Here is a 15,793-nt window from a genome sequence, read left to right on the forward strand (position 1 = left end):
TGCTATATTTTAAGATAAAGAAAAGGATATATGGATCCCATCTCCTGATAATGTGGCTAAGAGCCCTTTTCTGTCAACTAAACATGCCTCATTATGAGCTTCCAGTAAGAAAGGTGGTTAATATATAAAGCCTAGAATATCTTTAAGATATTGCTACCCAACTTGAACATAATGAAGACGTATCTATTTGCCTTTAGATCCACACCTCACAACCACAAGACTCTGATATATTAAACAGTGAAACCGTTTCAGAGGTGTTTATGTACCTATGGAAGGTTTTGTCTTGCCACTAAAATAATTACAGGTCCAAAGCAACTGACTTCTCCATTTCAGGTAAACTTTGATTTGTTCTGTCAGAATAGTCTTCTCAGAACTGTAAAAGCAAACAGAGAGTCCAAGACCACACTGTTACTACAAATCATATTCAAGTATTTGTTGATATAGGTCAAAATCTATGCAAAGTGCTCAGGGAATGAGTTCTGAAAGGCTTAGTTTTTCAGACACTTGAGGATATCCCCCAGTAGCATTTCCCGAGCCTTCCCTCTGTGCCAAAGCACTACCTATGATAATATGCATCATCTCAATTAATCCTTGAAACTATCTTACATGGTAGGCAATTTCTTATCCCATTTTTTTTTTTTTTTTTTTAATTTATTTATTTTATTTATTTTTGGCTGTGTTGGGTCTTCGTCTCTGTGCGAGGGCTTTCTCTAGTTGTGGCAAGCGGGGGCCACTCTTCATCACGGCGCGCGGGCCTCTCACCATCGCGGCCTCTCTCGTTACGGAGCACAGGCTCCAGATGCGCAGGCTCAGCAATTGTGGCTCACGGGCCCAGCCGCTCCGCGGCACGTGGGACCCTCCCAGACCAGGGCTCGAACCCGTGTCCCCTGCACCAGCAGGCAGACTCTCAACCACTGCGCCACCAGGGAAGCCCTCTTATCCCATTTTTAAAGGAAATTAAGGTCCAGTGAAGGCAGGGAACCTGCTGTCCAAGATCATGCACCTGGCGAAGAATGAAGCCAAATCAGTTGTGATTCAAACGTAGGCCTCTTGTGCCCTAAAAAATGTCCTCAACACTCACTACCTTGTTTCCCCCAGCACTTGTGCCACTTGGCCTCATCCTTCACCTCTTTCCTCTTGCTTACGCCATTTGGGCAACAGCGGTCCCCTCGCTCGTCTTAAACACGCCATACACACGCTGGCCCTCACCGTCTCTCTCTCTACACCTGGTGCAGCCCACTAGAATGGAAGAGAGCAGGGCCTTCGCCTTCTGCACTGCTGCCTCCATCAAGAACAGTCTCTTGGTCATAGCAGACGTTCAAACTTAATCTGAAAAATGAATGTGTGTGAATACTGTAACTGATGGGTTGGAAGTCTTCCTAATTTTTAGGATACAATTTCCTGACTTCTTCAGTGAGGGTAAGAGGATACTCAGTGATTTATCTGATTGTGAACAAGCAAAATTTAAGCTGTGAAGCTAAGGCCCCATAATGAATGGTCTTAGGTGACATCAATGAAAGTGGTGGAGTAAAGAACTCCAAAACTTCTCTCTTTTACAAAAGCAAAGACATCATGGGCAAAAATTGTTTCAGGCAACCTTTTCAGGACTCTGGATATTAGTCAAAGGTAATCCAGGAAGCATTTATGCAAGAATAACAGCAAAATTTTGGTAAGAACCGTGAGTTTTGTGACATTTTAACTTGCCCTATTTCCATTCCCAGATCCCTAGCAATGTGGTAAGTTTGAAAATCAACAGTCCACAGTCACGGTGGAAACCAGCAGCCATGGAAGGGAGCAGAATGGGGCTGGTGATCCTTCAAAACCCCACTCCCAGAGAACTGTCATTATCTGACCTGTCTAGTGGTTCCCTAGAAGACCTCACTTGCAAGGCTGTCTTTATTTGACCTGACCCAGAGTTCTCCCATTGCAAACAGCCTCTTGGTGGGGAAGGGGGGAGATATTTGTTAAAAACAATCACAGGTAATTGTTGAACATCATGCTGCCTGAGGAAGTGGCTAACAGGACAAAACAGGCTAACTAAAAAGCTTAAAGAGAAAAGCTGGGGTATGAGATGTCCATAAGGGGCTTTGAAAAGCTTTAACATATTTCTGGGAATCCAGAAGGCCATGCACATGCATGGGGCTGTGTGCATGCCCAGGGAAGACCTGAGAAGGCCCTAAGCACTCATCTCTGGTTGACCTTGAGGTTCTGCACAAGCAGGAAGCAGCTAAGGAAGAGCTGAAAACTGTCAGGTGAGTGTTGAAGGCAAACATGAACAGATACACAGAACCCCTGAGCAAAGACTGGGAAACTTATTCGTTCCAGCACCTAAGGAAATCTCCATGCAATCAGTAGCTGACCACTAAGCAAACCAAGCAGAGATTTTAGTGGCCACAAACACAAAAAGAATACAGACCTTACAGAATAAGTTCTAAAAAGTCACTAAACAAACAACAGCAACATCATCAAACCATGGAGAGAGAGCAGAATCTGATTTCCAAAGTGGTTTATATTATTTAAAAGATCCAATTTCCAACTAGAAATTGAGACATGCATAGAAACAAGGAAGTATTGCTCATAAAAAGGGGGAAAAGGCAGCCAATAAAGAAAGAGAAATTATAAAAAAGAGTCAAACAGAAATTCTGTAGTTGGAAAGTATAATAACTGGAATGAAAAATTCACAACAGATTTGAACAGGTAAAAGAAGGAATCAGCAAACTTGAAGGTAAATCAATTGAGATTATCCAATCTGAGGAGTAGAAAGAAAAAAGAATAAAGAAAAATAAACAGAGCCTGAGCATATGCATAATGGCAGTCCCAGAGAAGAGCAGGAAAGAGAAAGGGGCAGAAAGATTACTCGAAGAAATAATGGCTGAAAACTTCCCAAATTTGATGAAAAACAATCCACACACCCAAGAAACTCAATAAACTCCAAGTATGGTAAACTCATAAAGAGCCACACGCAGACAAATAATCAAACTCCTGAAAACCAGAGGGAATCTCAAAGCGACTTATGACATAGGAAGGATCCTCAGTAAGATTAACAACTGATTTCTCATCAGAAACCATGGATACCAGAATGTATACCAGATACATTCAGAATGTTGAGAAAGACTCAACCAAGAATTCTGTATCAACAGAAGCATCTTTCAAAAGTGAAGGAGAAATTAGGACATTCCCAGACAAACAAAAACTGAGAGAATTTGTCACTAGCAAACCTGCCACATGAGAAATATTGAAGTCTTTCAAACTAAAATGAAAAGACACTAGGCAGTAACTCAAATACACAGGAATAAAAAGTCCAATAAGAGTAACTACACAGGTAAAAAGACAATTTATATTGTCTTTTGTAAAAAGACAATATAAATGTATTTTTTAAATTTGTATTGATAAGTCTTTTTTTCTCTAATCTGGTTTAAAAGACAACCTCATAAAGCACTAATTATAAATCTACGTTGATTGGCATACAATGTAGAAAGATATAATCTGTATGACAATAACAGCATTAAGGACTGAGGGGAGAATTAGCTATACAGGAGCAAAGATTTCGTTATCAGTTAATATGTTAATTGTAATACTCAGGGTGACCTCTAAGAAAATAACAAAAAATAAAGTAAAAGAAATGACAAGAGAGTGAAAATGTACAGAGAATATGTATTTAACACAAAAGAAAGCAGCATGGAGGAACAAAAAAGACATGACATAGAAAACACATAGCAAAATGAGAGACATAAATCCTACCCTATCAGTAATGATATTAAATGTAAATAGATTAAACATTCCAATTAAAAGGCAGAACTGGCAGAATGGATTAAAAATGATCCAACTATATTCTTTCTACAAGAGACACACTTTAGATTCAAAGACACAAATAGGCTGAAAGTGAAAGGATGGAAAAAGACATGCCATGCCAACAGTAACCAAAAGAGAACTGGAGTGGTTGTACTAATATCAGACAAAATTGACTTTAAGACAAAAATTGTTACTAAAGATGAAAGAAGAAATTTTGTAATGATAAAAGGAGTCAGCCATCAGGAAGATCTAACAGTTATAAGCATATATGCACCTAACAACAGAGCCCCAAAATATATGAAGCAAAAACAGACATAATAAAATGGAGAAATAGACAATTCAACAATAATATTGGAGATTTCAATATCCAACTTTTAATAATGGATAGAACAACTAGCCAGACAAACAAGGAAAGAGAAGACTTGATCAACATAAAAATCAACTAGACTTAGACAACAGTCCACACAGCAAGATCACAATACACACTCTTCTCCAGTACATATGGAACATTCTCCAGGGTACACCATATGTGATGCCATAAAAAAGACTCAATAAATTTTTAAAAATTGGAAATAATACAAAGTATGTTCTCCAACCATATGGAATGAAATTAGATAGAAATCAGTAACACAGTGATTGGTCTTAGACTGCTGTGCTGTTCACAGCCGCCTTACTTTCTCTTATTTTTCACTTCCCTTCATGCCTTTCCCACTCACTGCTGACACAGTCCTTACATAGTAGCCTCCTTTTGGGGGTGCTAATTTGCCCTTCTAATCTATCAGGGGCTTGGAAATTGAACCACCAAACTGCCAGAACAAAAGAATAAGGCTCAGTATAAGACCATGAAGGGCTCTGCCTCGAAGAAACAGGCTGCATTGGTGCTCAGTATTTGAGCATCTATTCTAGCCATTTAGAGGCCTGCCTGGTTCTTGGCCAGGTAAGGTTAATGGGCAGCCTAAAGGAATGAGGAAGGCACCCCTATAACACAAACCAGCTCTAAGACAACTAGCAGTTAAGAAACATTATTTCTTCTATGATTACAGAAAAAAATCTCAGGCTTCTGATGTAAGGATGTTCAGTACTCCTTTAAAAGCCAGTCAGACTAATAAGGAAGAACTTCTCTTTTCACATATTTTGCTCTAAACTCCAATTCCCCTTGGTGATATGCCTTCCTATAAAAAGAACATCATAGGGACATCACTGGTGGCGCAGTGGTTAAGAATCCGCCTGCCAATGCAGGGGACATGGGTTCCAGCCCTGGTCCGGGAAGATCCCACATGCCGCGGAGCAACTAAGCCTGTGCACCACAACTACTGAGCCTGTTCTCTAGAGCCTGTGAGCCACAACTACTGAGCCCACGCGCCACAACTACTGAAGCCCGCGCACCTTAGAGCCCATGCTCCGCAACAAGAGAAACCACTGCAATGAGGAGCACGCGCACAGCAACAAAGAGTAGCCCCCACAACTAGAGAAAGCCTGTGCGCACAAAAAAGACACAATGCAGCTAAAAAATAAATAAATTTAAAAAAAAAAGAAGAGCCTCATAGATCTTAACCCTCCTGTTTTATATTTAAAATCAGCATCACAAGGTTTTACACCTTTAAGTTTTTTTTTTCAACTATTTCATGAACGTATATGTTTTTGTCTCCTCAACTTGACTAAAGCCTTTGAGGGAGAAAAAGGCCATTCATCTTTCATTCTTCTTTTGCAATTTCCTACCAGTTCGGAGGGCAGTACCGGGGCCATTAATGACCCCTTAATAAATACTAACTGGTTAACTCAGACATCACAACTGGTGTGTCTCGGTGTACTGGTGTACCCCAAACAGTTCTAGATGTGCCAAGTAAGAATGCCTTTGGGTCTGCAGAGGGCGGGTAGAGTGGTTAGGGGATGGGGTGGCAGGAGCCCTCTCGAAGCAGTTGCCTCAACACGTGTGCCATGATGTAAAAAAGACTGGGAAACATTAGGATAAATGACTGGTTGGAAACACTGCTGAACAGAACTGGAAATAGCCTGAATATCCACTAAAAAAAGATGAAGCTCTTTATGTACCGAAAGGAAAATCTTCCAAGACGTGTAAGTGAAAACCAGCAAGATGTGCATAGTATGTAGAACATGCTAACATTCATATAAAAGGGGGAAGATATACAAGCTTAATTGCTTACATACACATAGGGTGTTATCTGTAAAGGTGCACTATGGTGGCTGACTCACGAGGGGAACCCAGTGGTTGGAGATAGAGGTGGGAGGACTTATCCTTGTAAACCCTTTGCACTTTTGAATTCTGAACCATGTGACAGCATTAGCTATTAAAAAGATAAACTTTTTTTTTAAGTTGCCAAATCTATCTATGCTTGTTGCAAACTTTCATTAGTAATGATTATTTTCTACCTAGTCAAACATTGAGTTAAAATAATAAAAGCAAGATCTGGATGCTGGTTACATAGCAGTGTCCAGTTTGTGAAAATCCATTGAGCTCTATACTAATTTATGATCTGTGCACTTTTCCAAAGGTATGATATATATATACTTCAGTAAGAAAAGAAAAATAAAGTGAATAGATTACTTAGGTCAACTTTCTTTTTGTCCCCTCCTATTAAAAGAGTAGTATAATATTTCATAGATTTGCCTAAATAAAATAAATTACTGTTTCAAATTGTTCAATAATGTTTCTCAAAAAAAGAAAAAAACTGGTGTAACTTGAGTTAGTGATGTTGACCCCATGTGACAAAGGGGAGTCAGGCCTGCCAGCTCCTCCTACCTGTTTTCCACCAGTATTAACAGTCTCAAGGCCCACACTCTCTCTGCTGCTGGGTCCTCACAGTGGGAGATTTTAATAAGCCTTGACAAGCATTACTAAAAACCACCTAATGGGTTACCATATTGCAGTCCCATTTTTTCATTATGAAAATGAAATTTTTAAAGTCACTTATCAAAAATGCCAAGGTCATAAAAGACAAAGAAAGAGGCTGTGCAAACATCCTAGATTAAAGAGACATGACAATCAAATGCAAGACCCCAGGCTGGAGCCTGTAATGGAGAAGGAAGAGCTGTTACCAGGACTTTACTGAGTCTAGAGACAACATTATGTTAAATTTACTTAAGCTGTACTGTAGTGGTATAAGAGAATTTCTCTATTTGTACTCAAAATACATTGACATTATTTAAAGTAAAGGGCCACAAAGAAAGCTACCCATAAATGGTGGTTAGGTAAGTCTATGTCTCTGTACTGGAAGAGGGTGGAGGGGCAGTCAAGCAAATGACAGCACAAATGGAGTAAAACGATAACAGGTTACTCTGGGTATAGGTATATGGATGTTCCTTGTACTTTTTTTTTTTTTCCTGTAATGTTCCTGTGAAATTAAAATGATTTCCAAATAAAGTTTTTAAAGTCATGTATTTATAATTAGCCACCAATAATAGTCAAAACAGGCACTTCCCTGGTGGTCCAGTGGTTAAGACTGTGCTTCAAATGCAGGGGGCATAGGTTTAATCCCTGGTTGGGGAACTAGGATCCCACATGATGTGTGGTGCGGCCAAAAACAAAAAAAAGAAAATAGTCAAAACAAGCTTAGAAATGAATCTGGATTTTGATTATGACAGTTGTTCCTGAGGAGCCACTTTAATTATGTAAGTGTAATCCCAAGACATTATCTGGGACTTGCAAAAAAAAAAATTACACCTTCTAGCTAGGTTTATAATAGAGTTAAATAAGTACCTTCCAAGACCCAAAGCTTAACATAATTGTCTTTAACATAAGATTCCACCTCAATAACTTCTCATAATGTGAGCCTTAATGGAGAAACTACATTTACAGAAAGTTTTATAAAAGTTCCTCATCCACATGAGGGTATTAATCTCTCCTGAGTGGTGAACACAATGATAAAACCTAATGATGACTTAGGTTAGAACCTCTTAAGCCTTTTTTGTTAGAACAAAAAAGGAAACGGGAAAGAAATCAAAGGTCTAATAAAATGATAAATGTCCCAATAGAATTCTTAAAAATGATAAGGATGAACTCCATGTGAAAGGCAAAACTAAATTTATAGAAAAATGTATAGAAAGTTCCTGTGACCCAAGGAAGGGAAGAATTTCTTAAGACATGAAAAGCACAAACCACACAGGAAAAGAATGATAAATTAGACTACACTTAAACTCACAATTTGCATATAACAAAAATACCACATTTGCAAGCCACACTCTGGGAAAAGATATTCTCCCACAAAAGGAGAGTCATCTGGTACAAGCCCTGTGGAGATCAAGCCAGCAGTATCTAGAAAAAACTGTGTCATCAGGCATTTAGAGAAATGCAAAGCAGTAGCGACAGCATCTGAAGCTGACTCAGGAGATCCTGGGCAAGAACAGGGAGTGACCCAGGGAAGGAGCTTCCTCCCCCACCAGATCCTTTTAGCTAATAAGGTCATTTACCAGATGCGTCAAGTCTAACCGGCAGTTCCAAGTGTACAGACAGGATGATTCCCAGCACCCTCACTTCAGGCCTTAGAAAACTTTGGCGATTACATCATAATAAAGGGAAATAGCCCCCAAACTGTCTCCCAACCCCTACACCCTCAGGACAATACTTTCTCACTCTATCTTGGCACTAATGTTAGGTCAGAGTTCTTGATAAACTCAAGGTACTGACTCTGTTGGTGTCCATCTATCAGCGTGTAAGATCTAACAGCATGACAACACTAAAACAGATTTTTAAAAATTCTCTCTCAAAGGTAGGCCTATCCTCTGCAATTCTAGCAGGAAGGCTAGCTTCTCAGAGATCAGGGGCAGCATAAAGCACTCCAAAATACACAAGGCATTACACATTTTAAGAATAATGAAACTTGTTAAGGTTATAACTACTTAATTAAGGATGGGAAAAATGCAGGAATACTGCCAGCTGTATCGTGCTTAAAACTGCACGAAATCTCCAAACAGCTTTCCTAGCAGCAAAAATCCATGAAAACAGAATCCCCCTAGATCCAGTGAGCAATGGCCCATCCATGGGGAGGCGGGGGAGGTACACAAAGAGATTAGAGTGTTCACTCAGATCACATTTGGGATTTAAAATGTTTCTTTTATAACTGGAAACTATATGAAGACTACTTCCTGTATACTCGAAAATGTCCACTTCCCTAAAAGTTCAAACTAAAGAAATAGTGTGATTAGGAGACATTTAAAAAGAAGTCTAGGAGAAAGGCAAGTACAGGCAAGAATACCATTTCTTCACGCAAGCACTTTAGAAAATTAACTCAGAAGACAAGCTAACAGTTTACATCTGAAAATGCATTTCTTTTTCTTGGGCAAAGGTCTAGCAATTCCCTTTGCTCCTCACAACTATCAATAGTGTATCAATCTAAACACAACACAACCTAAATCATTTTTTCCATTCTGACTAATATCACATCCTGCAACTGTAGGCAAGAGGTGCACATCTGCCAATAAAAACAAAGAAAAGTCAAAAGCTAACTCATATTCTCCAGAACTATTAAAGAGAAAACATCCCCAAGTAGGTTTCCTTCAAAAAATTGCACCGATGTATCAATATAAGTTGGAAACTGCCTATTCTGAAAGGAACAACTATATTGCAAACTCACAGATCATAACAACTGTAAAAAAGTCAAGGTTTTATATAAATGCAAAGCCAAATACTATTGGCTGTTTTACATCATTACTCATTTTATGAATTTAAAACATGTAAGTTTCTAAACTGTGTCGGTCAACGTGACCTGATGAGAGAAGTCAGACCTTTGGGAGAAAAGGGACACTCTTATAATCACATCTACAAAATCAGAAGTCAGATTAGATAAATCTTCTGGAAAATCATGAAAGTATCACTGTGACCTGTATTAACCCTTTTCTTTGGGTCCCAAATGCCATTATTAACTAAGATTTTAGGACAAAAGTACATAAGGTATGTTCTAAAAACCAAGAGAAAAAGTAATAAGAGAGAATTCAAATTAAAAGAACTAAGGTAAAAATGTATAACTTAATATGAATTTTTAAGCCTTAAAGAGGACATTATCACTAATAGTTTCCTATGACTGGTCCAGAACTAGTAACAAAATCAACAGATTTTCTTCTGTTCTTACCTCATAAGACCAGACGCACTGCACCCCTGCAAACCTCCGGACACACCTTCCCACCTCAACATCCTCGTGGGTTGTGTACATTTCCCGGAGGCACTTGCCGATGTGTGGTACCATTCTCCGGAGAACTTCCCGGCTCATGATCACACCAGGGCCCCCCATGCAGAAGTTCTCACCAGGTTCCAGAGCAAGTTTCCCCATTTCTTCCGTGGTGCCCAGTCCTGTCTGCCCAAGAAAGAGGGGTTCACTACTATTCAAACTCCTCAGAAAATTCTCCAGACGGTCTCCTTTGATGTAAACATCATCGTCTGCTCTCATAAACCATTCATACTTGTCCAAGTAGTGGTCATGCATGTACTTGAGCATCATAAAAGACTTCTTCTGGGGTGGGTAGGAGTCGTCCACTCCCCGTAGTGGCACTATTGGAATTGGGATCGATGTGTCTGAACCCTCACTAGAGAAGAATTCGACTTTCCCAGGAATTGTCTTGGACCATGTTCTGGAATTAAAATAAACATCAGTGAGGGAACAGTTTATTCCAGGCTTCCCATTTCCATAAATTCCCATATCTTGATTCATGTTGAATCACTTTGAATGTACATTCAAAAGGATGATAAAAAGCTTCCCCTTAACGGAAGCCCACACTACCGGATATTGCAAAGTCCTAACTCATTTTCAAAAGAATCCCAATGAAAAAGAATGATGAAGTATTAAAATATTTCCCGGATAACTATGTTTTAGCTATGCCTGAAAACCAAATTGCCAAGGCACCAAGTCTAGATATTCAGGTTAATTCTCTGATACTACCAACTCCCTACCTACAAACTCCTCCGCTCTCTAAAACAAAAAATTAAAAAAAAAAAAATTGTTCATTCAACACATTTTCTTGGAATGCTCATCAAGTGCCAAGTATGCATCAGGCCACGGGGATGCAGCGGTGAGCAAAACACAGACCCTGCAGCTGATGTGGAGTCGACATGAGGCCAGACGTACATTTATCCAAGAAAGGTGAGCAAACAAAGGACACCAACCACACACGGAGCGGGGAATGCTTCCCTGAGGCTGGTGACATCAAGGATGAGAAGCAGACCCAGAGTGTGTGTGTGGGGGGGGGGGGGGGCTGTCTTGATGGGGGAAAACTGCAAGGCCTAGCAACCCTCCAGAGATGTGGGCCTTTATGCTTTAAAGCAGCAGGAAGCCACTGCAAGAGCAAGTCTATTGGCGCCATTTTTCCAACAGCATTTGCTCACTTCATGTCTCTGTCACAATTTTAACTCTCACAATATTTCAAACTTTTCATTACTACTATGTCTGTTATGGTGATCTTTGATGTTCCTACTGCAAAAAGAGGCTGATGGTAGGCTCTGTAGGCTCAGATAATGGTTAGTATTTTTAGAAATAAACTTTTTTGCTTTTTTTGTTTTTTTTTTGGTGGCTCGCTTTTCCCTGTTCTCTGGATACTAACCGAGCCGGAGTCCCCCCAATCCGCCAGGATCAGGTGACCACGAAGGTCTCAGCTTCTCTTAGGGAGCGGGAGCCACGTTCTCCATACCCAGCCGGGAGCGCCTCGCTGCCTTCCCATTGGCCCAGCAGATCCTAGCACCTTCTGCCATTGGTTGCCGGTTCCTTGATCCCCATTGGCCAGTGCTCACTGTGACCTCACGGACCCATGTGGGAGCGCCACAGGCAGAATGGCTGGTGCACCCAGCCAACCACCACGGAGAAAGGAATTTCCAGAGTAGCTGGGGTCGTGAGGCTGACTTAAGGTGGTCTGAGCAATCCCGGGTCCCAGGTCTGCTTCTCAGCTTTTTCCTGGTTTCAGGACTTAATGAAACTCAGGTTCTTGACGTCTCATCGCAGAAAGAATTCAGTGAGAGACAAAGTGATAGGTAGGAAGTGAATTTATTTAGAGAGAAACACACTCCACAGACAGAATGTGGGCCATCTCAGAAGGTGAGAAAGGTCTAGAAATAAAGTATTTTAAAATTAACATATGTACATTGCTTTTTAAACATAATGCTATTGCACCTTAACAGACCACAGTCTGTTAAGCATAAACATAATTTTAATATACACTGGGAAGCCAAAAAAAAAATTGTGACTCGCTTTATTGGGATATTTGCTTTATTGCAGCACTCTGGAACTTCCACAGTATCTCCGAGGTATGCCTGTATAGCCAATCATAATCACATGATGAGAGCAACTGTAAAATGCATCCTCACTTCAGAGATGTTAAAATGTGAAAAAAAAAAAGTGCATCTTAGAATGGATGTAATACAGTAGTTGTAATTTTTTTTTCCTTAATGCCTATGGATTTTAAATGGACCTACATGTCTTATGCCATTTACAGAACCCTTAACAAAGAATTTGGCATAATGAAACCTGATGGGACTACAGATGCTATACCAGGTACTGTACTTCATTTTTACAAAGGATTTGCTCCTGAAAAAAAGGATGTAAACATAGTAGGAACGAGGCAATTAATTTAAAGAGAAATCAACCCCTCCTGTAAGGAGAAAAGTCCATTTTAAAATGGGAATGAACCCCAACCTACATAAAATATAACTTAAATGCACTCTTCTGACATAGCACCATCATCAGGAGGGAGACAATTTCCCAGTCTGGGGAAGTCAGTGATAACGAAGTTATACCAAGAAGATCCCCCATCCAAGTCAAGAAGCCCCTTATTCCTCCCTTCATGTAGAAATGATTTTTGTTTGGCAGAACAATTCTTCAAAAACATAAATAATTTCAGTCCTTGGCATGTAATAGAGTTCAATAAATACTGCTCACCCGTGTGAAATAAGGGACTTAAAGATGCCGTGCATATATATGAGCGTGCGCACGCAAAAGGGCAAGAAACCAGTTGTCTCTTATCTTTGAGAAATTTCCAGGTGAGGCACACTAACATTCCTACGTGCAGAAAGAAAGCAACTTAATCAAAACACAACCAGAATATAATTATTAAGAGGTAAAATCCACAGACATGCTGGAGTTGAAATATACTACCGTTCATGGTACTTCTGAAATAATTGTAAACAAAATAGTCTGTAGTATCTTACAACTGATTTTAAAAGGGTAGTGAATAAAATCAACTTAGCTTTAGCTTCTACCCAACTGCTTCTGTGATTAATAATACATACCACATTCAAAGTAGTACTAAAGTAAGTCAACTCCAGAAGCCATTAAAATCCTAAAGCATCATGGGGTTATTTGGAATACGGGGTCGGTAAGACAATGCTTACATTCAGAGGAAAAACCTGTTCTTGACACACAATACAGTGTGTGATGGTTAAGAGCATGGACTCTGGAATCAGGCTATTGGGGTGAGAATCCTGGCTTCACTTTGGGCAAGTTACTCTGTGACTCACTTTCCTTATCTGTAAACTGGGGATAATAATAGTACCTGCCTTATAGGGTTGTGGTGAGGGTTAAATGGATTATTACATCTAAAAGTGCTTAGAAGTCAGCCTGGCATGAGGTAAGCATTACATAAGTGTGACTTATTAGGGAAGACAAGAGTTTGCAAATAAAATAAGGTACTGAAAGAAAAATGAGGGAGACAGGAAAGTGTGGGCTGAACTTGGAATAGTCAGTCTCAAGATTACACACCAGAGTGAAGGCATTGTGAAGAATGCTGCTTCTCTTATTTCTGGCTAAAAACCTGACACTCAAGCTATATAACAGAGTTCTATCATACTATCAATCTCAAGACAATGTCAGGGTAGAAGTCTAAAAAGACTTTAAACTTTAAAAGTGTTCTCACTTAAAACACCAGAATCTTTCATATTAGACTGAGGATCAAAATTCATTTTGTCTGGCTCTGCTTCCTATGTGCCACCCCAGACAGAATATAGCGATGGAAGCACTAGCAGTACAACCATCAGTGATGTTATTAATACTTGAACTATAACCTGAAATGGTGTAATTTGTCCAGGAAGAGCAACCAGTTAATTTTAAAAACAGACAATCTAACCTCAAACCATCTTTAAAAGCCTCTCTACAGTTTTAAGGTAACTCCACTGATTATTATCTTTTCCTTTTCAGGTAACCCAAGGAAAAACCTCATGTTGCCTTTTTCTGTTCTTAAATGACTGCTGATTTGAGGGAAGTCTCTTAATATGGAGCTTTTGTAAATCCTTCAATCTTGACAAATTATGATCTTTTTACTTAGGGTACCTTTAGCTTAAATAGCTCCATAAACAGTTCTGGAACATAAATCATGATTCACCACCCTGGGGAAGCCAGGGGGAGGACATCAATAATTTCAAAGAAATGAGGGAACTGGTACTGAAGAAGCAAACTGGCCCCCCTTCTGAGACAGAACAGGTCAGCCTCCTTAATTTTCATAAGCAAATGTCAACTTTGCCATCAACACGTTTGTAACTGGGAGCAAAGAGCCCTCACTTAATTGAAACCACAGAACATTTGCAAGGGCCCCTGCCGGAAAGCTCACTTTTCAATGGACTGATAACCAACTCTTGCTAAAGCACAGATAAAACAACTGAAATCTGAGAGTGCCAAGCTAACAACCTTCCTTTCCTCCAGGCTTCTAAACACTGACCCTATACCAAGCTAAATCACAGTTAAGTCATGCAGCTGGACATGAGCTTCGCTGAGGATTGCCCTTGCTGAGTTAGGATTTAATAAGTCTCCATTTCTATTCATGTCATTTTAAGAAAAACTACATAAAATACATTTCTGTACGAAACCACATCTACAGCATGACTGTTGTCCTGGGTACACATTCATAATATACAGGTAAATTTTAAAAGCAGACAATAGAATACTTGTGATATGGATTAATAAGGGAACAAAAGTACACATACAAAATAAAATAAAGTACAGCTCTATACCAAAGTGTTTACTATGGTTATTTTTGGATAGAGGATCAGAAGGGATTTACTTTTCTTCATGTTTTCTACAACAAATAGAGTTAGGGGAAAAAAAAAAATTTTAAATCCAGGAGAAAGGTTTAAACTAAAAACCATCCAAAGAAATAAAAATATTTAACAGATAATTTTACTTGTGTAATAAAAATATTTTTTTTACTCTAATCAATGGAAAAATCTAAAAGAAAAATGGAGTAAGATTGAGTACTTTCTTTCACATTTTCTAAACTTTAATAGTTACAATAAGCTTTATAAATAAGAAGGGGAGATTTTCTGTGAGTCCCCTCAAATCACTATTACATATGTGGTCTGATGGTTACAGTGGTTAGGTTTGAAAAGACTCATATGATCAAATCACCTCAGAATTTGTAGTCAAGGAAGGAAGGGAGAATATAGTTTTCCCCTGCAGAACTGATAGATAACAGAAATTAAATGTATACATTTATATTATTCCCTATTACAGAAAGGATTTAAGACAACTTAACCAAAATGCACACAGGATGAAAAGAATAAACAAGAAAATTAAGTGAAAGAAAAACAAAAGTTGGAAAGTTGGAGCAAGGCATGAAGGTGGTGCCTGTAGCAGGGAGGGCAAAATCAGGGTAGGGGCTGCCCACCCACCTCTACACCCACGGCCAGGCAGAGCCAGTGAGCTGGGGGACCGGGGGAGGGGGGGGCGGGGAACCTATCTGTTGTCACGTGGCCTCTATGTCTGTTAACACGGGGCCAAATTCAGTTATAAGCCTTCCAGCAGACAACCAAGAGAAGTCACAAGACTGTGTCTCACTGTTCAGGGTTAAGTGACATAATGATTCCAGATACTAAGACCTCAGGGAAGTTTCTCCCCTGCATCTGTGGTAGAGAAACGGAGCAAATGTATTGAGTACCCTTATAGGAGGCACCATGTGATGCAGCAGTAATCTTAGCTCATCCTCCCAAAAAAGTACACGCAGGACAGTTCTATACTGCCAGTCAGAGCAGCCACGGGCCTGGGAGAACTGAGGTCTTCCCAGACAGTCTACCCAG

The 15,793-nt window shown here is 39.6% G+C and overlaps 1 protein-coding gene across 1 annotated transcript in view; it reads right to left on the minus strand.

Moving 5' to 3' along the window:
• CHSY1 (chondroitin sulfate synthase 1) overlaps nt 1-15,793 on the minus strand; it is a 75,957-nt gene that overhangs the window by 51,319 nt on the left and 8,845 nt on the right. Inside the window, exon 2 of the mRNA XM_057544208.1 lies at nt 9,879-10,374. Within this exon, the coding sequence (XP_057400191.1) occupies nt 9,879-10,374 (496 nt within the window). The remainder of the gene's footprint in view (nt 1-9,878; nt 10,375-15,793) is intronic.

The sequence above is a fragment of the Balaenoptera acutorostrata genome, chromosome 3, assembly GCF_949987535.1.
Source record: "Balaenoptera acutorostrata chromosome 3, mBalAcu1.1, whole genome shotgun sequence".
Classification (NCBI taxonomy): Eukaryota; Metazoa; Chordata; class Mammalia; order Artiodactyla; family Balaenopteridae; genus Balaenoptera; species Balaenoptera acutorostrata.